The sequence below is a fragment of the Microtus oregoni genome, unplaced genomic scaffold (assembly GCF_018167655.1).
Source record: "Microtus oregoni isolate MIOR12 unplaced genomic scaffold, Mior012 000013F_ref0000133, whole genome shotgun sequence".
Taxonomy (NCBI): Eukaryota; Metazoa; Chordata; class Mammalia; order Rodentia; family Cricetidae; genus Microtus; species Microtus oregoni.
In genome coordinates this window covers 47,767,992-47,795,143 of record NW_024543072.1, presented here as the reverse complement: position 1 = coordinate 47,795,143, position 27,152 = coordinate 47,767,992, and the positions used below count along the sequence as shown (strand labels likewise).

Genomic DNA, 27,152 nt, shown 5'->3' with positions numbered 1-27,152 from the left:
ACTCAAAAACATCACACAGATGCTTTTCTCCATAGTTCAGTAAAGTCACTGGGATTCAGAATGTGTCAGGAGAGAGAAACTCAATGGATTTTTAAAGACATCTATGAAGTTTAAAAGCAGACCTTACTGACGTTAGCAGAAGAGGTAGATGAGAGGTGTATTAACAATGAATCAAATATTTGGGCGACTAATCACAATACCATAACATTTGCAAAGCTGACAAGCAGGAGACAAAGACCAAGATGAAGGGCCAGGTTTGGACAACCATACAAGGAACTTCCATGAATCTTATTTTAGAGAGACACCTTTACATCCAAGAGATTAAAATGAGGATCTGTCCCTCAAAAGAGACTAAGGCTCAAAACCAATGTGATTGCATACAATTTTACTAAAGGAGGGACCGTAAAATGAGGAGAAAGTGGAATCTAGTTCCCAAAGCTTGAGAAACCCCCATGTCTGCTGGTCAGTTTCAAGCCAGACAAGTTCCCAAGAAGGTGCCCAGGAAAAGGGAGCAGAAAAATAGAATGGATGAGAAGAAAGGAAGTATGAAGGAGTAGGAAAGGGACAGTATTATGAAGGACATTGAAGCTACTGGCTTTATTTTTGTGCCTGCACATGAAATTGAAGTCTGTCACTTGCTCTGAGTAGAACATTTGCTGAAACAACTGTTATAGGATTTATAAGAGTTGTCAGTAAAAGGAACGGGAGTTTGAGATGACTTAAGAAACACAGTAGAACTGTGAGAATTGCGGAAGGGTGGTTATGGGTCATCGTGCCTCTTGCTGGGCTTCATCACATACTCCCTGGGGGTTGCAATGTCTGAGACCCCGCTACCTCTCATCCCTTTCTGGGGCCATTCTGTCCCCAAGCTCTGTGTTCTGCCTCAAGGAACTGGCATAAATTCTCCCATCACTGTTCCTAGCTCTTCTCCTGAGATTTTTGCATATGCTACTCTTTGCTCAGGAAGTTCCTGTCCAAATCTTCTCTTCTGCACTCCCTTAGCAGAATTTACAATCTTTAAAATACTCAAAGTCTTATCTTGAATGGGATTTCTTCCGGGAGTCCTGCTCTGTCCTCCAGACTTATCCGTGTCTCACTACCTCCTTATCACAGGGCAGGTGGTGTACCGTGCTGTGTTGTAAGACTTCCACAGCCCTTGGCAGCTGGTGGAGAAGCATGAACAACAGAGAGTCAAGTCACTTAGAAATGAGGGGTTGCCTCTGGAACAGAGAAACACTGCACGGAGAAGACAAAACAATGTTTTAAAATGATAAATCTCTGAACTAGATGGGCGGAGAGAGAAACACTGAAGGCTGTAATGGCTTGGGAGAAAGCCTATGAGCCACTTGACTACAGTTTCTGGTGGATGTAAAAAAAAAATAAAAGCAGCAACAAGTGTAAATTTTTTAATGGAATAAATAAATAAATAATATGAGCAGCATAGGAAGCTGCATCAGCATCTCCGATGCCGTGTGTTGAAGGAGACTGAGATGTCTGAATTAGTTATTAGGGAAAGGGAAGACTTGAAATAGTGGCGAGGTTCAGGATGTTTGTGGTAATTCAGGGCTATAAAGTGCAGTTAGAGTCTGCTGAGATCGGCTAGCAGGTCAAGGAGTAAGGAGGTGCTGTTTAAGTGGAATACGACACAACACACGTGGACGTCGCTGGGAATGGCAAGAGTTCTGAGGGGAACTATGAACAATGAGTCCAGATGGATGCTGGAAAGAGGCACAAACGTCTAGAGATGAGAGCAGGAGAAGCCACCGAGAAAGCGTAGTAAACCAGCTGCACAGAGGTGAATTCTTTTTAATGAATGGATTTAGGGATAATCTCAATGCAGCACGAAGGGGACAATACACACCAACTCATTCTCCAAGTACTGCTTTCAGAATGATCCTGAAGTGAACGCTACTGGCCTTTCCTGTTAACCATATGTAATTTATACCCCAAAATTCTATATGGGCAATTTAGAGGAAGGAGATTCACAGTCACCTTGGTTACATTTTTTTTATGTTGTAAGAAAGATTAACCATTTCTTGTGTATCAAAGGCAAGGGACCTTCCTAGGACAGGGTTCAGCAAATGGTTTCTGTAAAAGAAGACAAATTGCCTTTGTCACAACTTCTCAGCTCCATTGTTACAGGGCAAAGGTGGCTGTCAGTGCAGCACAAATGAACTTACAATTTCATATTCTACATCTGTTGATTCAACAATTTCATATTCTACATCTGTTGATTCAGTCTAGACATGGGGGGAGGGACATGACATGTCTTGAGTCCCCTGAGGGAATAATTACTTCCTTCGGATTTTAAAAGTGAGGAAAGTCAGCCAAAGATACACGGTTTTCCATTTCACTCACCTGAACATAGAGTTCTCTGAGTTCATATTGAAACTTTTTGGGATCTGTGGTAATTGTCACTGGACCAATTTCTGTGAAGACAAAAAAAAAATAGCATAGATTAATGAACAGTAATCAATGGCATTAAATACTTTACTATGTTTGTAAATGTCTTTTTTCCATTAAATAATTATTAAATATTAAATAGCAATAAATAATTATTGACTAATAAGCAAAGTACCAAAGACTCATTTTATAGTTACCAGAGATAGTTCATAATTTACTATGGATTTTATACAGCTAAAACAGTATTTTTTAACTTCAGGGAATACAAGAGGGATAAGAACTGGCACAAGACCCAGTTCTTTTTAATTTCATCAGTCAGAAAATACTGAGCACATATTTGACTGTTAATACCTAAATGGATTAATCACACATCCAACCTGTAGTTCAATTTCCTACATTATAGAGAAAAGGCCACCTTAGTTAATTCAAAATAAAAAAACTGCTAAACAAGAGGGGGGGGAGGGAAAGGAAGAGAAGAGAAGAGAAAAGAAAAAAGAAAAATGAGCATTCACCACCCAGTCTGTAAGATTTCTTAATAACTTCAAGAGGCACAGATACAAAGGCATTGGCCATACAAGAAACAGTCCTTCCAACTTCTTTCCCTGTGATTGGGATAGCTGGGTCTCATTATCACCATTGCCCTAAGCTGGCTAGGCTCACAGTCACCTTCAGAGCTGTGTTCCCTCCAAGATTTCCTTGAGGGACAGAGCAAGCCACCACTTCTAACAGGAACAAGGCAGGACTACTTCTTCCCATGCAGAGTCATGACGTGTGGTTTAAGTCAAGTGAAAAGCAGCCATCCAGATACCAGCTTGTATTAAGATGATTACAAACACACATGCACACACATTATTTTTGGCAAATGTAACATGGTTGTGACAAATACTTTTCAGTGCCTAAAGCTTATTCTTTAAAAAAAAAAAACTTTTAAAATACATAGTTGAAATTGCCGTGCCCATGTGTAGATACCATTCACCTTTTGAGAAATCATCCGTGTCTTTGAGTAATAGTATTAAAATTCATCTGTGTATCATGCAGAAATTCATAGCATTTAAGTTCCTAGAGCAGATGGTAAGTTTTATATTTCATGTAAAAAAAGATCTAGGATGCATTCAAACTTATAGTGTGCAATAGCAACACAATATTAGAAATATTCTTAATAATTAGCTTTTATAAGAGATATTCTAGCTTCAGAGACATATTGGATGTTATTCTTCAAAGGATAATAGCTAATTAGCCAGGCCTTCTATAACATGCTACATATGGCTTGAAAGCAGATGTAGATTTTGAAAAGTAAATGAGATAAACTGGAAAAGAGCACAATTTCTCTGCCATGACCTGTGCAATTTTTCTTAGAAATGCCACATGAAAAAGTATCTTGAACCTTCCCTATAGATTAGACACCTTGCAATTTGCAAAAGGAATGGAGAGCTGATTGGCTAAACCGTGTGAAAATGCAAACATCTGCATTCCATACAAAGCAGAGTGGCCATTAGCCATGTTCTGAGTGTATGGAAAAATGAGGGAAGCCGATTCCCCCAAGACTAAACAAAGGCATACTTTGCAAAGGAATGCAAAACAGTGACTGGGCATGCCAGACAGTTACACCCTGACAGACGAATTGTCAACAGCAGTGTCAAGCCAACCTTCTCTGTTCCTGCATGGCATACTACTCAAGTCTTTCTAGAATGGAGACAGGATGCAAATAAGATGGGGGGGGGGGGTAGAACTATCTAAGAATAAAGGGAGAAAGGAGTAAGGAATGTAGCTTGCAAAAATGGCCCCTCTAATTGTAAAAACTGAAAGGATTTGTATACGTGTTTTTCTTTAAGAATCGGGGTCAGAGGTGCTATTCATGTAAGAGGACTGATTAGACTTCCTTTAGTTACCCAGAGACTGTCAAATGTACACCTGTTTTCAACCAAGATCAGAATCTGCTCTAAAGCTCATTAATAAACATTTTTGCAAACTACTCTGGACAGCCGAGATAAATCTTTTATCATTTATGAGAAACGCTCAGGAGAGGTAACGGCTTGCCAAGCTGCCATATTCCTCCAGCTGGAAGCATCCTTTCCAACTTTTAAAACACTGAATGATACGACTATTTGGCAAACCCAGCCCTCCTCCCTTACAGCACTTGCTTTCATTCCAGTCTTTCTCTTTACTTTACAGAGCCCTGCATCTGTGTGTCACTGGCAATTTCCTCTTCCTTTTCACTCATGATGGTTTCATTTCCTGCCAAACTTGCAGTGATGTTCAGCAGGTACAACTTTGTCCTCTCTTCCTGCCCAAATGTGGTCCTTTACTAGTCACAAAATGTCATGGGCGCTCTCAGAGACAACCTAAGCTCTTCTTTCTGGGAATTCAAATTTCAAACTTCGCTAGAATCCCTTAGCAGGAGTTTTTTGAGGTTCTCATCATCCCCAAGGTCTTCCCCTGACCTTCATCTACTTGAGGATCTTTCTATATAAGGCCTCATTTAAATCCAGTCTCTTGACTGTTTTGCCTTTTCGCTAATGTCCTTTAACGTTATCTCAATCATTTGATTGTAATAAAAACAACGGAAGACTAAAAGTGAGTATTTAGCAGAATGGATTACTCTGTAGATTGATAATGGTTTACAGTGAAAATTCAAACCCAACAAAAATTACACATGAAATAACCATCAATCTCACTGGAGAATTACAGAGCAAGGAGAGGGGTGAAAATCCCTTGGTTTCATCTTTGTATCTTACAAACAAGACATTTCAAGGTGCAGAGAAGATGAAACTGAAAATTTTGGATGCCAATAAAACAGGAAAAGGCAGCTATATTTCCTATACTGATGAACCTATGCAGCTCATCAGCTTTCCCACTTTTGCAAAGCATGCATTCTATGAATGATTGTACCACTGCTAATATTGTGTTCCTTTACTCTGAACCATAAATGGAATGAGCCCTAACTGGAATGCCAATCCAATCCCTAATTGGATGCCTAGAATTCTTTATTATTGCAAGCCATGATATTTTCTTAATAAACAGTAGAAAACTATCTCTGTTGCCTAGTAAATGCTGTAATCAAACATAAAACAAAAAAACATGGAAAAGATGTCTCACTGGAAAATTGCTTCTCAAATCTACTTCAAACACCATCAGAGCAGACAAACAGATTTGGCCCTCAAAATCTTCACAATCAAGCAGGAAAAGTAAAATGTAGAATTATAACTATACTATAATGTAGCAAGTACACAAAAAGAATTATGAGAAAGATCATGTAGGAGCTCTAACTGATTTTTGAAAATTACTTTATTTGACAAAAAACTAAGAGAATTGAGTGTGACGGCATATGCTTCTAATCTCAGCACTTGGGAGGTTGAGGAAAGAGGATTTCAAGTTTGAGGATAGTCTGAGCTACATAGTAAGACCATGCCTTGTCCACCAAAAAAAAAATGCAAAACACACACACACACACACACACACACAACTAAGGGATATTTCATTCAGAACATGAAAACTTGTACAGGCCAAATAAGATCCTTTTTAATGTGAGTTTCTAAGTCCATACATCAAATTTTCAATGCATTCCTATATTGACTCATGTAAGTTACTACCTAGGGCTGTGTTTGCAAGGATAATCACAGGAGACCATAACATAGACTATCTCCCTTGGAGCCCTACAACAGCCTCCTGACATAGGCAGAGCAGATTAAGGATAGAGACAAGTGAAGTTTAGACGATAAAACAGCCACCCAATCTCTTGAAGGGCCATAATACCCTGCATCTGCAATAGCATCTGCCCCATGAGTCTGGTTGGTAAACCATTTTTATGTACCCCTTGTCTTAACCATCAGCACTTAGAGAGGATGAACTCAGTGAACATCTTAGTAGACTGTCAAAAGTATAGAAAGACAAGAGAAGGGAAAGGAGAGAAAATAATAAAGGTTAAACCAAGGTTTGGAGGCCTAACTTTCACATTTTGCACGGTAAGTCCATCAGGGGGCTCCTTGCTAAGCCAAGATCAGTGATACCAGATTCATCAACTGAAGATTTCTCATGTCCAATCTAACCACAATGCTTGGTCCACTGTATACCCAATATTTTAATTTCCACACGATTTATTTAAAAAAATAAGTCTTGGTAGTATGTGTAAAAATGTAAGATACATGTCACAATTTTAATGCCCCCTTTTGATTAAAAAAAAAAAATCTTAAACCCTAAGAAGCACTTGCTTTGTCTCAATAAATTTGCTATTTCCTGTTTCCAGGGGCTTTATCAGAGGCATTGGATTTTGTCCCAGAGTCTCAGCCATTGTTCTCTTAATCTGAGTTGCTGGACCTACTTGAGAAAATAATGGAAAGAAACTCACAATGTAATATTTTCTTACATTGCTTCATTTGGCAAGATCAATATCCAGCTCCTTGCTTCCTTTTTCCTTTCCACACACAGATTGCTGCCCTGGCAGTGTTTCCACCTTGCTCAGAGCAGTCTCTTGATAATGAGAACCTCTTCCTCACTGCTGCCTTCTGGGGGTCTGCTTGACTTCATGGCTACACTCATGCTTTGTGTTTTTTCTCTCAAATATGTTGATAGTTGCAAATAAGAAGGTGAAAGTGACGAGTAGCATTCAAGCATTATAGAAGAATCAAAGCGATATGTGCCAATAACAAGCATCTTAAAAGAAGTCTGAACTAGCAACCGCAAAGGGCCAAGGGAATAACGCGCAGAACGGCAGGAAATGCTCTCCGTCTCTGAGAGAGACAGAGAGAGACCCTAGAACTCCAGGGGAGCTCTCAGGGGAGGCACCAGGAAGGGACCTGGTTTTAGTGGCAACCTGAAGAGACTGCCAGGTTAACAGACGGACAGACGGCAGAGGGCTGGGCCTCCAGAGACAGCCGCCTCAGATTTCCTCTCAGCCTTGACAGAACTTGATCCACTTTCAAAAAACTGTATTCTCAATTTAAGACAAATCAATTCTAAATGATCTTCTGTGCAAACGGCCAGTATAATATACACATTCAAAGCATTCAACGTGTTTTCTGAATAAAAAATAAACCATGTTTCCTGTTGGGAGATGCAGCAGAAATCGGATTAATGATTATACTCAGCTTAACCACGGTATTCTCTTTCCAGGTCCCCCACCACTGTCCTGAGCCATTTTAAAACAATCTGCATCGAATCGCCCAGAGCAGATCGGATATGGGAGTTTGAGCTGAGTTAGCGCCAAGTACATTTCAGGACTTGTGGAGTTGCATGTATTCCTCCTTACATTAGAAGAGGCACCTGTAAGGACCACTGAACAACCCTTAATGAATGTTTTGGCCACATTTGGTGCATTTTATAAAATTGGACTCAGAGATGAATTCATGAGAAACAGGTTATCTAACACTGACTAAACAGCATTCTGTTCCACTTTCCAAAAGGAGCACCCATTAAACAAATGGGTTGTGTGATAGCCTTCAGGATATGCATTCTACAGACCTACAGTGTGCATATAGTGCACAGATGTGTTCAGCTCATTTATCTTGTGCTACCGAACAGGATGTAGAAAAAAAAAGTTCAATGAATTCAGCAACGTTACACAGTGCTTTAGAACAGGAAGCAAAGAAGAATGCCTTCCTAACAGCCATGGAAGATGAGGTATGCAGAGCAGGTTGTTATCGCTTAGACTGGATTCTGGCCAGGGCATCAGCAAATACCTTTGTACAGACAGCTGTGGGATTTTTTTTAAGAGAAACAAAATTCAGACTTTCAGTTTTGTATATATTTCTAAACAAAAAAAAAATAGACTTTTGGCTTAAATATGTCTGTGTGTTAATAAGGAAAGACAGGAGAACATAAGATAGTCTAAATTCATCTATTTAATAAGATTTAATTAAACAGTTTTTCTAATACAGTCAAGGTACTATGAAAGAAAAAATTAAAACAAATGTCATTTCCAAGAATACTTCTCAAATTTAAATAACTATATTATTATATAGAAATGTTCCTTAAATTTTAGAATTAAAATTTTGAAATCTTTTGTATGAGTGTGTATGACTCTGTGTGTGTATGAGTAAGTGTGTGTGCTAAAAGCGAGGCCTGTGTATGTGAGTGAGTATATGTGTGTGTATCAGTGTGTGTGTGTGTGTGTGTGTGTGTACATGAATGACTGCATGTGTATGGGTGCGTGTTCATGAGTGAGTATTATATAAGTATGTTTGTTCTGTTAGTGTGTGTATGCATGAGTGACTGTGTGTGTATATGAGTATGTGTGACACAAAAATAGGCTTCCATGTGGATTATTTAAACATGCTTAGTGTTAGCCACCCAGCCTATCCCCTGCCATATGTTCTCATCTTCTCTCTAAACCTCCCTCTCCATTAGTCAGCTTTCCCATTTTGTATCACCTGTATATTCACATAAAAGGGTTTAATTGAGTTATCCTATACAGAGGATTATGCTCATCCCAGAAGTCATAGGTTGCCAAATAAAAAGCCCAGCGCCAGGTGTGGGTGATTATGCCTTGAGTTGTTGGTTGGGAGTATCATATAGACACCCCCTAAACAAACAGGCTACTGCCACTGAGTTTGGTTGCCCACCAGAACTTTAGGGTAAGTCACCATTGCTTAAAACATTATACACTTTGGTCACGGGACATGAGAGATCAACTTGGTACTGACCAGGAAGCTTCCTTCATGGTGATTGGTTTGCACAGCACCAGTGCTGGGAGGGTTAGTGGAAAAATTGTTATTAGCATTCTTACCCATCTATTAACCCTATGAACTTCAGTAATAATGAACATGGCATCATGCCAACGTGCCCACAGGAACAATAGTGGCACAAGCAGTCTGATGTTAGCCAAACACTTGCTGATTGGATTTAAGGCACACTTTTATTATTCTTCTAAGTGGACATAGTATCAAACTCCAAATTTGTATTTTTTATGTATAGATTAGTGCAGATCTCAGAACTCATCAGGGAAGGTTCCTTGTGCAGTGGACTGTGGTTAGTGTGGGGACTCACTACTGGCCTAACTGAAGAGAATGTCAGTGAAGTGCTCACCCACAAATGGGCTATCTGTCTCACACATACAAGGCTCAGGAATCATTGTGGAAAAGGGGGCAGAAAGGTTCTAAAAGCCAGAGAGGACCAGAGTATAAGTGTTCTCAACATTGTAGGACCTCGGCACTCATGAACTCAAAGCAGCTGTGTTGCCCACACAAGAGCAAGCCATTCACCTTCTATCATGGATCTGTGAGGGATCACAAGCCTCTACCCTGAACTGAGGGGTAACAGCTGACAGCTTCCAGGAGGTCAACTATACTCCTGGAAATGGCCCCACGTTTCTAAGTATATAGGCAGCACAAGTAGAACTCAGTGGGTTGAAAAATGAAAAGAATAAGAGGAGGAGGAGGAGGAAGAGGAGGAGGAGGAGGAGGAGGAGGAGAAGAAGAAGAAGAAGAAGAAGAAGAAGAAGAAGAAGAAGAAGAAGAAGAAGAAGAAGAAAGAAAGAAGACGATGATGATGATGATGACAACGTCGACAAAGTTTTAGGGAATGGGGAGCTGGGAGAAGGATATGGTGACTATGATTAAATTACACTGAAATTCTCAAGAAATAAATGCTAAGAATATAAGCATGTGTCTGCATACACAGCAAGATTGTGATCTTAATTCTTTGGGGGCAGACCCCTAGAAGTAGGCTGAAGCATAACAATCTCAAGTTTGAGGATAGACTGGGCTACATAGCAAGGCTCAAGACCCTGTCTCAGGGCTAGAAGAAAGTAAGGAAGGAAAGAAGGGAGGGAGAAGAAGAAAAAAAAGAGGGGAGAGGGAGGGAGGAATGGAGGAAGAAAGAAAAGAAGGAAGGAAGGAAGGAAGGAAGAAAGGAAGAAAGGAAGAAAGGAAGGAAGAATGAGCCAGGCAGTAGTATCTCAAGCTTTTTTAAGCCCAGCACTCAGGAGGCAGAGGTGGGTGGATCTCTGGGAATTTGCTTTCAGCCTGGTCTACAAAGCAAAACAAGTTAGAGCGTAGTCAAGACTGTTACACAGAGAAATCCTGTCTTCAAAAAAAATGAATAAAACTAAAAAATAGAAAAGAAAGAAAAGAGATGGGAAATTTCCTAAAATGAGGTGGAACTGCTGAGTCATACAGTAATTCTATTTTTACTTGATTTTTACTTGTTTTTAAAAGTGCCATACTGTTTTCCTCGATGCTATCAAGTTTTACATTTTATCAGCTGTAGATAAATTTTCTAGTTTCTCCAAATCTGTCCATAATTTATTATTTTTCATGTTTTATTGTTGTTGTTCTATATACTAGCCCTTCTAATGTGTGGTGGCATCTTACAATATTTGATTCCCCCCATGATTAAACATTGAGGACATTTTTTATATACTCACTGAACATTTGCACATTTTAATATTTTAAATTTTAAACATTTTAATATTTCCTCGGGTATTCTGCTCATCTTTGAAACAAGCTGTTTGACCTGTTGCTGAGTTTCAGGGACTCATGCAGACCCTCAAGTTGAATCTGCTGCCCCACATAAGATATAGTGCTCTCCGCAAAGGTCGTCTCTTTCCTGTCAAGAGTTTCTTTGGATACATAGAATTTCATGGAGGACAAACTTTTTGCAAAAATGACTGGATTTCATTTTAAAGTTAGGAGACTCACTCACAGCAGGTTCTAGGGCAGAGAGAATAAGCGACTGTGGGGCGCCTAGTCATCCATGAACGTCCGTATCATCCTCCTCCCCTTAGAGGACAGGGATCATCGCGAAAGAAGCCGTGGAAAGAAAGTAAAGGGCGGCTGTGAAACAGGGTTCCGCAGCCATGAGAGGAATGTTTCATACTCACACTGGCTGTGACTGCCTTCATAAGACAGGAACAACCACAAGCCAGTCAAAATCCCAGCATGAAGTCCCACCTCTCGTTGAGGAGCTCTGGGAAAAGATGACTGTCGGATGTGGGAAGTCAGAAGAGCTTGGATGAGGCTAGGATGGGTTGCTCATGTTCCAATGGCTAGCCCCTCATCCCTGTACCAACGGGCAGCCCTAAATGAACTCAGAGGCCTTAATTAGTACTGTAGCTGGAAGAGAAAAGTGGTAGGGGATGCAGAAGAAGTTGGAAGGTAAGAAATGAGGATGGCTTTGACCAAAACACATTATATTTGCATATGAAATTCTCAAAACTAATATTTTTAAGAGAAAATGTAACAATAAATTGCTATGTTAGACAATTCTTTAACATTTACATCCTTTCAAAGAAATATACAGATAAGTTCAAGCTAAATGAAAAGGAAAATTATTAAGAAAAAAAAGAGTCCTCAGTTAAGAATAAAAACTATGCATTTTCAAGGCTTTACAAAAGAATCTACTTTTGTTAAGATTTCCACATGTTGGGAGAATAGACTAGACTTCAGTCTTGATTGCTTCCATAACAATCAAGCAAATGTATGCAGTCTTCCGATTGTGTTTTCAAGAAAAAAAAAATGTAATTAGTGATCCAGACCCATATTTGCAAGTATTTTATTTTTAAAAATACAGGAGATATGTTAGCATATGATGGGTGTGTAAATGATTTTCCCTAAATATTCATATCAATTCAAGCAATAGGAACAACAACTTTGAGGATGGCTCAGCTGTCAGGCAAAAGCACAAACAAACAAATGATTTAAAGGAAGTCTTGATTAGAAGGCTCAGAAATATCTGGGTGTGCCTAGGCAGCTGCATGGATTTATGTCCAGTGCATTTGTGCACAGCCCGGCTCCGAACAGAACCCCGCCCTAGAGTTTAATGCTTTACAGCCACTACTCTGAAATTACTTTTGTCTTTGGACTCATTTTACAAATGAAGCTGGATAGAATAATGGACTTAGACGATAGGGCTTTGAGTCCTGGTTAATGCCTGAGTCTGGCTTCCCACCGTCTTCCAGAGCAGGTTGTCAGCCTCAGACTCTTCTACTTGCAGATTATGCCGCCCAATGAACTCAGACCAGCTGTCATTTCGACACCACCAGGACCAGGATGAGCACAAGCCTCAGGGCCCTCAAACACCCAGCACCACCAAGGAGCAGCGCATGGGGAATGTAAAACTTGTTCTGAATGGTAGAACTCCAGCAGTGGCTGGGAGTAAGCTCCCTCAAGCCTTTCGCATACTCCGGATCTAAACATACTCTGGTGCCCAGGTTTAAAGACTGCTGTGAGTTGCCTCTTCATCGAAGGATGGGACTCTTGGGAAAGACCTCTGCCTCAGCTTCACTCACTGCACAAATGAGGTACAGAACATGGGTCTCGAGGCTTGGAAGAGAGGTAACCTCACATGGCAGACCTGCCATGGGTCAAGTGCATCCCACATGATAAAGAACCTTTCAGTAGTCATGTGATGCTTCACTTAACCCAGAAGTACCCATGTGCATCAGGTTGCTGGTGCAGGATCTATGCCCGAAGGTACAGGCTTTCTTTTTTTTTTTTCTTTTTTGCTTCCAACCCTCTAAAATCTGGTTTCAATTATTAGCATGGTTTTTTTTTTACCATACATCTTTATTTTGTGGAATAAATGCAAATATCAGAGCATTTAACTGGTATGCAGATTTACTCAAATTACACAATTCATATTTTGTGGCCTATCCCAGATGTCGTCTGCAGCTATCCAAAAGAGACAAACACAAGCCAGATTAAGGAATGCTGAGGACGAAACCATTTATAATCCTAGCAATAGTATGAGCATTCCAGGTTTATCATGAAATTATGTTAAGTGGAACTCCCAGTGAAAAGGCATAAACCATTTTTAATAAAGAGGAAAACATAAAAGAAAGATAAATATTAAAGTATGTGTACTCTGAAGTTACTTTATTGATTTAGTATATTATTAAATGTATATTCTTAAGAACTTTGTGCTGTATTTGAGAAAAATCACTGTATTCGTAAATTTACTTTTAAAACAGAAAGGCAATTAGATCAATGAAACCAACAAAGAAAACAGCAAAGGACATCACACCGCCAACAAGTGTGATAGGAAAGCTGCGTTCAAATAACTATGGAATAGAGTGGATATGCTTACAAGAAAATGCACATACAAAGATAAAATAAGTCTTCACTTTTAAAATATCTAACTTTGGACTTGTGAGAAGGCTCAGAGCGTAAGGGATCTTTCAAGAAAGTTTGGCCACCCAGAACCTGGAACCCCCACTCAGCAGGAAAGAACCAACTCCTGGAAGTTGTCTTCTGAGCACAAACCTGCCATGGCAGGTATGTTTTTGATACACACGCATGCATGCACGCACACACACCACAAATACATACTAAACAAAATTGTTCTGAATTCCAACTTTTATTTATATTTTGAAGTATATAGCAAAATAATCTCTAAATTAATTAGCTGGGTAAATATAGCCATTATATTTTGGATTGTGAGCCTAGCCTTTAAATGGCTGAGCCATCTCTCCAGCCCAATAATCATTATAATTATTTAACCAAATCTAAATTAGAATGTATAATTAGGATACATATCTAGATTCTACATACATGAATATGAAAAATCGCATTCTCTTTTGCAAGGCAATATAATAAATAAGGAGAAATAATTATAGATAGGCATACCTAAAAAAATAAATGAATTTTAAAAACCATAATAAGATATGGAAATAAAATTTGCAAACAATCTTTCTACTAGTTGAAATAAGTTAGACTCTACACTGGGGAAAGTGTTCAAATTGATAAAAGGAAGCAACATGCTAACGAACATGTGGAAGGAGGACTTCCTTAAGAGTGAAGACAGGAACAACAGTGCCATGCAGTGATTGTGAACGGGACGCAAACTGCTACGTCTGAAACACACCATGCAAGAGGGGAGACGTTTTTTTAATTATTAGGCAAACCAGTGTCATGATGAACTTGGAATGTTTGTACTTTTGGTAATATTATGTATAGTTACCATCGCTCTGTTGTGTGTATTAGAGGTATTGTAAGTCATCAAGATGCTTGTAACAAACTCATTTTCCTGTTATAGCTCACTGGAAATCAAAAGACACTGAGATTATCAGGATATGAATGAGCAGGGTCAAAAATTGAGAAGTGATTAAACTGCACAGTTTTCTAATGAATGTCGACAGTAACTACATATCGTTGCATGTGGAAGCACAAGTCAATGTTTATCTGTGAAATTTAAAAAGCCAATAGAATTGCTCATGTTAACTGAAATTATTTGCACAGACACAGAGATGTAAGGACAAATTCTAAAAGGTAATACCAACAAAAACAGATGTTTGGAGTTGATAGGATAATAAATACTTTTTTACTTTTCACATTTTTCTAATCAGGAGCTGGAAAATGGCTCAATATGAGAACGCTTGTCATGCAAGTGTGAGGACATGAATTTAAATTCCTAGCACCCATGTAAAAGCTGGGCATGGCTACTCGGCAGAGACAGGAAGACAACTTTCTGGATAATTAGACTAGCCAAAACAGTGTGCCATTGGTTCAGTAAGAGACCCTGACTCAAGAAAACAAGGTGGAAAACAGGATCTGCCTGTCTCTGCCTTCCAGTGCTGGGGTCACAGGTCCAAGTAGCTCTGGCCTCAGCATGCACAAACATAAATGCAAGCACTGCATACTCACATGCATGCACATAGACACTTGCACCAAACACACACACACACACACACACACACTAAAGATTTTCTTATCATTGTACTCACAACTTAAGAAGGCAGAGATTTCACTTTACTGTCTACAAGCTGAGGTCATGTTTATGACTATTAGCTGTGTGAATTTATTAATTTGTTTATAATGATTATTGAAAAGTTCAAAGATATTTCTCAGCATTAGGCAAGGTAACAAAGAAAGCACTAATTTGAGGCATCATCTGTTAAAGTTGTATGTAGACAGAAGCTTCTGTCCTGCCCAGTCTCACAGCAATTCAGTGTGAAAGAAACACACAAAGGCTTATATTAATTAGAAACTGTTTGGTCTATTAGCTCAGACTTATTATTAACTAGCTCTTACAACTTAACCCATAATCCTTGTCTATGTTTAGCCACGTGGCTTGGTACCTTTTCTCAGTGAGGCATTCTCATCTTGTTGTCTCTGCGTCTAGCTGTCAGACTGCATCTCTGCCTTTCCTCTTCCCAGAATTCTCTTAGTCTGGCCGCTCCACCTATACTTCCTGCCTGGCTACTGGCCAACCAGCTTTTTATTAAACTAATATGACTGACAAATCCTCACAGTTTACAAGAGCTTTATCCTACAGTAGTAGTGAGTTTAAACCTTATAAATATTTAGAATTCAATGAGAACAATCATTTTCAAGCTACAGTGTTCTCTCCCAATCCCCTCACTTCTCTCTTTTGTCTCTTTAAGGGCACACCTGTCTGCAATGTTACCTTCTTAGTCTTTGGTCATAATACAAAGAATTTCTGTTGATGGAATGACATAAAATACTACTTAGGTTTATAACACCAAAATCCAAACACAGCCCGATTTGAGCTCTTTTCCTTCATGTTATCATTTTTTTGCATATTCTTGCAGTTACATGTGTCTATATAGGCAGATGTTTTACTTCTGTATCTTCATTGAATAGTTAATATGAAATAGATGAAATAATTGTAAAAATTAACTAAAAACAGAATTGTTTATATGAGCACCCATGTTAAATTTAAATATTTCTTCTAACATGAAGAGGTTCCTAATATTTATCTTAGCAGATTTGAAACAGCCCCCATTTGGAAGTTGCCTAAGTCTCTTCAAGGTCAGTAAGCTAATTACTTTGTTCCTTTTTACTCTCCATTGTCTTAGTTTGAATCTTTTCCAAAGGCGTTCAGTGTAAGATAAACTGAGCGTCACCGTGATGGGATAATGAGAACACATCCACTAGGTCCTCTTCAACCACCAAAAAACACCCTGCTACAATGGCAGAGAGAGGCCTGCGTGTCCCCACAGATGCCATTGGCGAATATCCAAGGCTTTTCGAAAGCTCTAGAGAGGAAACAAGGGGCACTCTGTGCCTTTCTCTCCTATCACAGCCATCGGTCCTCGGCTACCAAACGATATGAACGAACACGAAGGTTTCAATACCTCTGCTCCCAGTTCCCACACTTCTCTCCTTCACGCCAAAGAGCATTCCCACTAACTGATGCTATCAGGCCATCCCTTTAAAACCTGTGCTCCGAAAAGCAAGAGATGCTTTTCTTCCTTATACACTCTGTACTCAAACAAAACTCTGGTAATTTACATGTGCATTCCAGGCGTCCATTAATAACAATTAACAGAGACACCAAAAGAGCGAGTGGGCCAAAAAAGCTCCCAACCAAACTGAAAAATGTGGCTTAGACTGCTGCTGATGCACAACCTGACGGGAAACCGACTGAACCCAGACGAAAAAGCTCCTAGGATTTGCCGCAATCTCTCACAGGCCTCCTCCTCCCCCGCCCCTCGTTTGCTAAATAGTTAAGCTAAGATATTGATTATCCTTTCATTGGAATCTAAGCAACTTCAGTAGAAATCAAGACCCCGCACAAAGTAATTTTGCTTCAGAGTTTTGTCAAATTTCTTCTAGTTTCCCTACCTGAGAACGGCTGCATCTACACAACAGGGCTGGCATGAGCCTTAGTGAGGAGAGCGTGGCAGTGACGAGATAGACTGAGCGCATGCGCATGGAGGAAGCGCGGCTGCGGCTGCTGTAGCTTCCAGTAGTTTCCACAGGAAGGTGTTGTGATGGTGTTATAGCTCCTGAGTAACTGTCTACAGCATATCAGGGGGGACCTTAACTTCAGGAGCTAGAAAAATTGTCACCTAATGCCTGAGAGCATTTACTGAATTACAATTTCTAACTCAGAAAGGAGGTAGGAAAATTATATTCTTATTTTATATTTTTACGTTTTTACTGTACATTAGAGGGGGAAAGTGCAGACTGTGATCAACTGGCGCTATTAGATAAATGAAACTGTGCTTCTTGCTTTCATAAAAATGAATTTTGTTAAGCAGTAAATCATTTTCCAGCCTGTCACTGAATCAGATCATCTAATTTCACATTAGATGATACGACATTTCACAACTATGGCTTGATCTTTCATTTATACTTTATATTTGTAAATATCATAAATACTCAAGCATGAAGGAAGTAAAACCATGTAGCAAAAATCAGCATCTGATTTGAGTTTGCTAATTAGTGCTTTCGCTGTGCACAAGAACAGCAGAATTAGAAACTCCATGGGAATTTGCAGTTAGGCCTTACGTTGCTGTCTTCAATGCCCTGTAGAAAATGGCTGCCTCCTTACTTTTGTTTAAAATATTTTTTGTTGTACAGGCTGCTTTTCTCGTTTACCCACCAAACTTTCCATTATGATTCATTCAACTCATAATCCATCTTTGTGTGAAGCCTCCAGAATGCCTCATTTCTCCTAACTGAAGATCATTCTTCTGAATTAATTCTGTGCTACTTGCAGAGGATTTCCTAGGTGCGGTTAGCAGCGCCTAAAATGGTCTCCAGCAGTTCCCACCTCCATGGATACATGGATACCATGGATAATTTGCTTCCACTAGTTTTGGACTGGATCTGGATGTCTGTTTCTAATGGACTAGGGCAAAGTGATGCCATAGCCAACACCAGGGTACTGAAAGATTATGGGTTCTGTCTTGTATTCCCTCTCTGACCCTCTGATGGAAACCAGGCATGAGAAATAGCTATGTGAGCTACCCTCTTACCCACCCAGAGAAAGTCACATGACATAGACTTAAGGCAGTTTCTACCCAACAGCCAGCGCGTGCGTGAGGTACACAGTCCAGCAGCTCACAGACCACTCAGTCCTATCAGCAGGAAGATGAGAAATCGGGATGTGATCCATTATTCTGTCAAGTTTTGTTATGGCTGCAGGCCCAGGGAGCAACTTTCCTGTAGACTTATGAGAAACGCTGAGCCAGAGGATCCACGAAGTTATGCTGACATCCTCACCTCACAAAATCTATCCAGTAATAACTGTTTTCTCCTCTTAAAGAGTACTGCTTGGAAATTATTTTAGAAAACGTATTGAAATACAAAACGGTGTGCAGCAGGAGATGGCCTCATTCATATCTGCGCAGTCTCCTGTGGTGGGTTACTAAGGGCTCAACTGAAAGCAGCAGTGACATTTTGACTTCAGAAGTAGATGTGGCCCTCAGTGATAAACTCCCAGACACAGACAACTGTATCAAACAGCATACACAAATCACTGCTTGAAGGTAGTCGTAGCAATTTAGAAAGGAACCCATAATATAACTTACAAATGGAGAAAATATGTGTGTACATATGATCATATGGGTGTACGTAATTGATCACTATAATAGGAAGATACAGACACATAAGTAATGTCTTTAGAAGTGAACATTAAAGAAATAATTAAAGAAGTGAAAAACTGGTATGTGGTGAAATTAGAAATCATTATTATAGCCATATTAAAAGAATAACTTGGAAACTACAAACACAGTTAGAAGACCTCTTACAATGTGCCAGTTACTTAATCCCAAAACTATTAAGAGAAACAGAGAATATTAATCAGATACTGAAGTCATCATATAATATCTAATGAGCCCTACGCATCTCATCATGCTAATTAAGTTTAAAAATCAAAGACACAGAAGAAGCGAAGGAAGTTCAAAGCAATTGGAACTGCATTCCCAACTCTGAAGAAGTTATTAATGAAGCTCTATGCCCTGCCAAAGAAAAATGAAAAATTGACATCTCTAATGGCAAGCATTCTTCTTCCAATACTTTTAATTCAATAAACCACTTCCAAATCCCTATGAGGTAATTGTGTCCTGCGCTTGAAGCTGGTGAAAGCCTCAAGATGGTTCATACTGCATGCAGCCCAGTTCCTTGGTGAATGTGTTTGTTGCTGATTCTGTAATATCAATCCATCTGTGGAGCTCAGTAAATAAATTTGTTTGATCTTCATGGATTTTTTTTTGCTTTCTTTTTATTTTTCTTTGTGTCTTTCACATCATGCCTCCAATCCCACCCATCTCCCCCACCCAGGACAAAAACAAAATAAAATTTAAGAGAAAAAGGAAAGAAAAAAAAGGGAGAAAGGGGAAAGCTCATCATGGGAGCTGCAGTGTGACACAGCTGGTCATGCAATAAACCCCTTATCCATACATTTTTATAAGCAGGCATTCATCACAAAGAATCATGGTCTAGTTCAAGGCTCTGGTCCCTGCTACACCATTGACGCTGTACCCTCACTGGGCCTCTTCCTGGACATCCTGTTGTTGCCCTGTGTCTTGGAAATCCTGCATCCCTGGGTCTGTAAGACGTACTACACACACACAAACACACACACACACACACACACACACACGCACACGTTCTAACAGATCACACATAACCTTGGTTCTGGACCTAGGTAGTTGCAGGGTTGGTCAGCCCTCCAGAACGCCCGTCTTCACGATCAGGGTGAGCTCTCCAGCCTTGTCCTGGCTAGTTCATCTCTTGCAGCAATGAGTGAGGGACAGGGTCAATTCCCCTACTTTCACATCCTCAGGGTGGGTTGTCCCACACCTACACTTTTGTGGGCCAATTCTACTGTGTTGCCCAGGTGAAGTATAAGGGTAGTTTAAGATTTAAGACCTACTTCACAAAATTAAATGTATATTTGGCACCATTATCAAACCAGGAACTATAGCCTAAACAGATCATACACCATAGATGAGAGCCTACTACCATTATCTTGCTAGACAGGCACAGTATTAAACCAGCTCCTAATAACTTATCATAGTCATAAACTAATACACCTCTCAGCCTCAGAGTAGCTTCAGCTTGCAATAGATGTTAAATAACACAGAGACCCACAACTGGCCAAGTTACAGAAAAGAAAAGATTGCAGAGTACTCATCCCCACATGAAAAATACACCCTGCAGCCCTTCCTCCCGAGGCTCCGGGATCATTGAAGAAGAGACTGGGAAGTCCCTAAGAACCAGAGGTAGTGGAGGACTATGAGGCAGCTGTGTTTTCTGGATACAGCAGGGAAGCTGTACGTATGGACACACAAAGTCACAACCAAGTGAGGCCAGATCCCAGCTTGCAAGGGAAGTCAAAACTAAAATCCCACCCCTAGTTGTGGACCTGTTGGCAACTGTTAGTTGCTGGGAGACGGAAGGTCAGTTCTATCTGATAGCATAGGCATGGCAAATTGACCGTGCCCCAACCACATATCCAAAAATATTTGGGCCACATATCCAAAAATAATTGGGCCTTGCAAATTGGTTTTAATGGAGAGAGAGAGAGAGAGAGAGAGAGAGAGATCAAGTTGGTTGTGGGAAAACAGGGTGGATATGGAAGAGATAGGAAAAGGGAAATGAAGGTGATCAAAGTTCATTGTATAAAAACCCCAAAAAATTCATTCAAAAATTTAAAGAAATAAGTTGATATCAATTCCAATTGACTATCAGTTCCAATTGACAAGCCACTGTTGCATATGACACAGACAAGGCAGACATGCCATCTTACTTCCTTTGTGTAAAATACATGTGCAGAAACTTTTCTTAGTTTTGTTATATCATAGTGTTGAAGACTTAAATATAGTAAGTAGGTTAGTTTTTATGCTCAGTGTAGAAGGGAAAAAAAGAGAAAGGAATCTCCATGGTGTTTCTTATAGTGATTTTGGCTGTGAAGAAATGGTTTTCTTTTATGTAGTAAGACTTAGCTAGTTTCTGCAGTCCCTGGTTTTAATCAGAGTTAGAAAGCATTTCTTCATGATAACACTGAATTTTCTATGATATCTTCTAGTGATTTTTATGGCTTATGTTTTACATATTCATTTATGTCCCATTTGGAAATTATACTAGTGTAAAGTCTGAGGTATGGATCTATATTTTCAAGACAGCTTGCTGGCTGACACCGTCTTGAAAAATCACAATTTCCCATGCATATTACAGGCTACTTTGATTCACATATGCATTCTATATTTTATCCCACTAATCTTCACTTCATGCCCAGACTAAATCCTCTTAATAACTCAGAGTTAACAGTATGTTTTAATATCCGGTGGAGCTAGCCCCCCGTCTTGACTCTCCTTTTGATGATTTTTCCTGGCCATTCATGTGTGCATATTTTTCCATATTAACTTAAAAGCAGCCTATCTAGATCCAAAATTTTCCTGATGGTATAAATTTATATAAAGAATTAAGAGACGCTGACAACATGCTGAAAATGCCCATGGTGCATTATTTCAGTTATTACAGAATTCTTTGGCTAACTTCAGAGCTTTTCCAAGGTTTTCGGTTGCTTTTACATATATGATTTTGCACATTTATTGGTAGGTTTAATGATAACTGCTTTCTCTTTTTTATAGAGATGGTAGAGCTTTGTCTTCTGGATGTCTTTTTGTATATGTTAAAGCTACTGATCTTTTATCATTTTTTTTTCATCCACCACTATCCAGAGCTCTCTCTACCTGCAAGATATTTCAACTGATGTTTCTGTCTTCATGACATATGATCGTGGAAGCAATAATTATTACCTTGTGTCTTTAAGTGTGTTTATTATTTGAGAATTTTGTGCAAAAATGCAATTTATTTTTATTAGATCCACCTCTCCTTCCCTTCCTTCAACTTCCACATCCTCTCATACACAACTTCATAGTTTCTTCTTTGTTTGTATATCACCTACTGACACCACTCCCCCCCCACCCATCTAATTGCATTGGTTAGTACTTTGCAACAATGTTTTATATTAATGGTGATAATGAGTGCCTTTGCTTGTTTTCGGTTGGGGGATGAGTCCAAGCTCCTTATCAGGTTACAAAGACATTCACCTATTAATACTGCGTTGGCAACTTCCTATTCAAATCAAGTATAAACTTTAAATTTTGTTAAATGCCTTTTATATACCTTAATGGATTCACTTGTTCTTCTTAAGTATATGTAACAGATTTCTTTTTATTGAACAATTATTTAAGATCCTGGAACAAACACCCTTAATCGGGATGTTTCATTTTTTTAATATGTGTTATACTCTTTTGGCCAATATTTTACTTAGGATTTCAGAAGTTATTTGCATGAATATAAAAATGAATATGAATGACCTAAAATTTTCTCTTTTTCATTAATTTTTTTAAAGTTAGCATTAAAAGTAGTGAATTTCTTTATGGCATGTTCATACTTATGTGTCATTATCTGTCCCTTTTAGCTTAATTTTCAACTTGACACTTTTAGCTTAATTTTCAACTTGACACAGCTTAGAATCATCTGAGAAAAAAAGCCACAGCTGAGGAATTGCCTAGATCAGATTGGCATGTGAACATGTCTGACAGTGGGGACAGGGTTACCTGATGTAGGAGGGCCCAGCTCAGTATTAGTTAAGACCATACAAGGGCAGGTGATCTTCAGCATAGAAAATCAATGGTCACAAAGGAAAAATCAGTTCTCCCCATTGGAGTCTCACAGGCTATATTAACCATACTTTGGGGAACACTTTATGACCATGGACAGTTAGAAAACCCAACGCAAACTCAATGGTATTTTTGTGGACTGTTTGTAATGTTTTGTATTGTTTGGGCTTTTTTTTTTTTTTGGTCTTACTGATCTTTTGCTTGTTTATTTTTATGTTCATCTTTGTGATTTTTGTTGGGGGAGGGCTATTTCTTTTTTTGCTATTGTTGGTGTTTGTTTTAAAGAGAAAGAGGAAAATATAAAGTTAGGTGAGTAGGGAGGTAGGGGATCTGGGAAGAATTAGGGAGGAGGAGACATAATCAAGATATATCATACCAAAATTTATTTTTCAAAATGAATTATAAAAATATAAAAAAGCAAACTAGCTAGGTAAGCATGAGCCCAGGAGAGCAAGCCAACAAGCAACATTCCTCCATGGGTTCTACTTCAAGTTCGTGCTTGAGTCCTGCCCTGGTTCCCCTCAGTGATGGACTATACCAAAGGAGACTGACGCTCTTTCCTCGCCATTTGTTCCAGTCAGAGTGTTTATTGGAGCAACATGGATGAAACTAGAACACCCATTCTGCCCTGCTCTCCCTCTCTTGCTTCTCCCCTTTATGCCCATAAAAAGTTCCCATTTCTTCAGTGTCACACAAATTCTATTACCCTCTCCTTCACCCTTCCCAGATGATCTCTTCCTTTCCTTTCACAATGCCTGTTTTTACATTGTGCACACATGCACGCATGCACACACAAATACACACACTTTTAAATTTAAGTTTTACATATAAAAGAAAACGTGTATTACTTCTTTAATGCATCTGGCTTGTTTGGGTTAGCATAATGCTTCCTAACTGCAACCAGTTTCCTGCAGATGTCATTATTTCTCGTTTCTTTATGACTGTATGAAATTCCATTTGTGTATACAGACCACAGTTTCTATCACTCATCTGCTGATGAACATCTAAGCTGGTTCCATTTCCTGGCCTTCAAATCATGTAACAGTAAAGACGGATGTGCAAGTATCTCCAAAATGTGTTGACTTAGGGTCTTAGGCATATACACAGAGTATCAGGGCTGCATTATATGGTACTTTGTGTGGTTTTGTATAAATATTTATTTCAATTGTGTATGTGTGTGGCTCCATATGAAAGTACATGCAATTGAATGCAGGTGCCTACAGACACCAGAGGAAGGCATCAGATCACAGGAGCCGGCATTCCAGTTCTGCTGCAAGAGCAGTCCCAGCGCTAGACCACTGAGCCATCTCTTGAGCCTCGATTTTCAAGTCCATACTCATTCCCTAGACAGCTGTGGCTGGACCATCTGGCGATGGCTCTAGAGGTACATTCCAAGATAACAGCAATTTTTCTCATGATGTATAACATTGTGCTTTTTGTTTTGTATTTCCTCAACAGATAAACAGGGCGTCTGTGTAGGAGCAAGTGTGTGTGTGTCCGTCCACTACATGGAATCTGGCTGCTGGTTGAAATGCTGACCCACATTTCCACATTATCAACTCCTTCATCACTGCTAGAAGCAAAGCAGGTCTAAGAAAGCCGCTCTGGGGCATATTCCATTTGCCATTTTAGAAACAGAAAGCTCAGACACTGCTCCTATGTCCCTCATGTTGAAAATGGCTCTCTCCACTGCAGCTGCTAAGTCGGCTCTGTATCCATGTCCGAAGCTACTGTAGCCACCACTTGGGGTAGTCATTCTGCCTTCTGGGGAGGCTGAGACTTAGCAGCTAAGTTTCCCCAAACACCATTATTCACCTTGTGTGTGACATTTCACCTTGTTGGCTGTGATCATTTTTGGAGAGAGCATGGGATAATGTGGCCTTAAACTATCTCATTTGCTATGGAAGTCCTTCCCTGAACTCTCATTTCTAACCTTAGTTGAATATCCTAAAGCACACATGCCTTCTTTGTGTTTGAAGTTAGAAGCTGAGCTGGAAGCACCAGGGAATATCATTCACCACCTACTTGGTGTCCAGCTCTGCACACACCATACTATCTACGATCTTACCGCACCTTGTTCAGGACAGCCAAGCACCTTGGCTGTTACTCTCTTCATCTTGCAAACGAACAACGAAAAGCACAACTCAGATGTTCACACAAATTGCTCTGAGTCTGAGGCTTAGGATCTTCACTCTGAATCATACTCAAGCAGATTCCTGTTCTCCAAAGATAATTTTTAAATGTTTAGTTGTTGTGGAAACAAAATAATTCCTAATTGATTACACTGTGGGGTTATTTCTTTGTTTTGGAGTCTAGCTTTTTTTTTTTTGTCTTCTCCAAATATTTTTTTTAACCACTAGTTCCATATAGAAGGAAACTTTGAGAACAAAAATGGTTGCATGCTATTAAACAAAGACTGGACTTCCTAAACTGTAAAACCGCAAAGCCCGACATAACACAACCAATATGCTGTTTGCTTCTGTCCCCTAAGCAACTGACCAAACACTACTATAAATTTGCCTGCCAATGAACTTGACAAAGATTAAGAATGCTGATACATCCTCTATCTAAAACAAAATAAATAAATAAACTTCGAATAAACACAACATAAAGAACAAATATGTGAATTCAAGTTACAAATTTAAGCAAGATTACAAATAAATGCTTTGCTTAAGGCACAATTAATTTTAATTATTTCATGCACACGCTGAACTGGTTGTATATACAAAAAGTCCAGACGCACTGTGCAATTCTGAGAGTTATAGATAGAAATGAGCAATGGCTACCACACTTTTCTTAGCATTCATAACAAAGTAAGCCCTACACTCACACTCTCTTTACTCAAGATAACGTCTTATTAAAATTTCACAGATAAGCTCTAAAGGTAGCACTGGAGCAAGTTGTAACAGAAAGAGTATTGTATCCTAATTAAGACCTGTGTTTTGTGTTCCACTCACACACTATTGATAGTATAGATTTGGAGATGTTACTTAATTCTCATGTCTGTAACATATGTCCCTGGGTAGGGAGCCCCCCTCATTTTTGTGCAGCTAATACCTGCATAAAATTAGTTCCACATTTCCTAATATATGCAAAGTTATCATCTTTCTGTTGCATTGAGTTCCTCACTGAACAGTGGTAATGAAACTAGTGCTTTTTCTCACGGGTGCACTGGCCACTGTAGCTAGACTGAAGTGTCAGAGCCCTGTGAGTTTTCCTCTCTTTGGTGGTCATGTAAAAGCAAGAGAGTATGTTAGAAAACTTTCTGTGCTACTTCAGTGCTTTAACAAAGACCTCTGATGAAATAAAAACATCGGGAAGCAAAGCCAGTCTCTACCTCTTTTGGAACAAATCAAACGTAAATATCGATCCTGGCTTTCCCATGTACTAACTACAAGAAGATATTCTGTATTTTGGAGTCTGCTTGCCTTTATTTGCAATAATCTGACAGACTGGGTAGAATCAAATGGGAAGAAATAAATTAAACAATATACACAGGAGGCTTTCCATTTAAAACCCCATGTGTCTTTCCAGCTCTACTTATGCTTATAGTTAGTATATACGTCCTCTCACCCCCAGGCCTGAGCAGGACCTAGCCTATAGTCGGAATTGATGCACAAGTATTTATGACCTCCTACTAGAAGACACCACACAGCCTCTGAGGCCTCACTCTTAAAAAAAAATACCTTTGTGGGCTTCTTCAGAAGTAATCCAGACGGATCATAAAGTCCAATATCCAGGACATATTTGTTATTGTATTGATAGCATCATGAATGTCAGCTAAGTCTCTCACAAAACAGGATAGATCTATATACACAGATTCTGTTTACAGGAAAAATATTCTGCCCCAATTTCCCACAGGAGACTGACTATGGTTGTCAAACAAATAAAATGTATTTTATTTGCAATTAGTTTCAAGGTGTTCAGATATGTTTGGGAGAAATAAAAAGACAGAAATAGTAGCAGAGTAAAAGCAATAAAAATAAAACAACACACTAGACTGAGCCATGAACTTAGGTAATCTAATTACTATGTCTAGAAGTCGGGATTGGTTCCGTTTTCCGTTTTAAATTCAAAATACTGCTTCTTGCTTACATTTTAGCTTTCAGTCAAAAACAGAAAGAAATAAGGAAAGACACACAAGGCCTTCCGGTGACTTATTTCCAGAACAGGATATTTTATTTCAGTTCTATCTTCTGGCATTCTGTCATGTCAAGAGCTCAATGGTGCTCACTTGGATTTCACTAAAAGCACAAAGCCAAGAGATGGACCCCTGGGAGACTTGTGACCCATCGGTCATAAGAATAAGAATCTTTGCCAGAAAACTGTAGAAACTTCAGATTCAAGGCAACATCAAAATTGCAGGCAATTGAGGAAACCAGAGCAAAGAAAAAAATCTCAGGAAATATTTATGATTTATGACTGTGGAATT

At 39.3% G+C, this 27,152-nt stretch overlaps 1 protein-coding gene across 1 annotated transcript in view; it reads right to left on the bottom strand.

The window, feature by feature from the left end:
• The window catches only part of Hmcn1 (hemicentin 1), a 441,231-nt gene that overhangs the window by 328,072 nt on the left and 86,007 nt on the right, over positions 1 to 27,152 (bottom strand). The window contains exon 2 of the mRNA XM_041662626.1: positions 2,359 to 2,429. Within this exon, the coding sequence (XP_041518560.1) occupies positions 2,359 to 2,429 (71 nt within the window). The remainder of the gene's footprint in view (positions 1 to 2,358; positions 2,430 to 27,152) is intronic.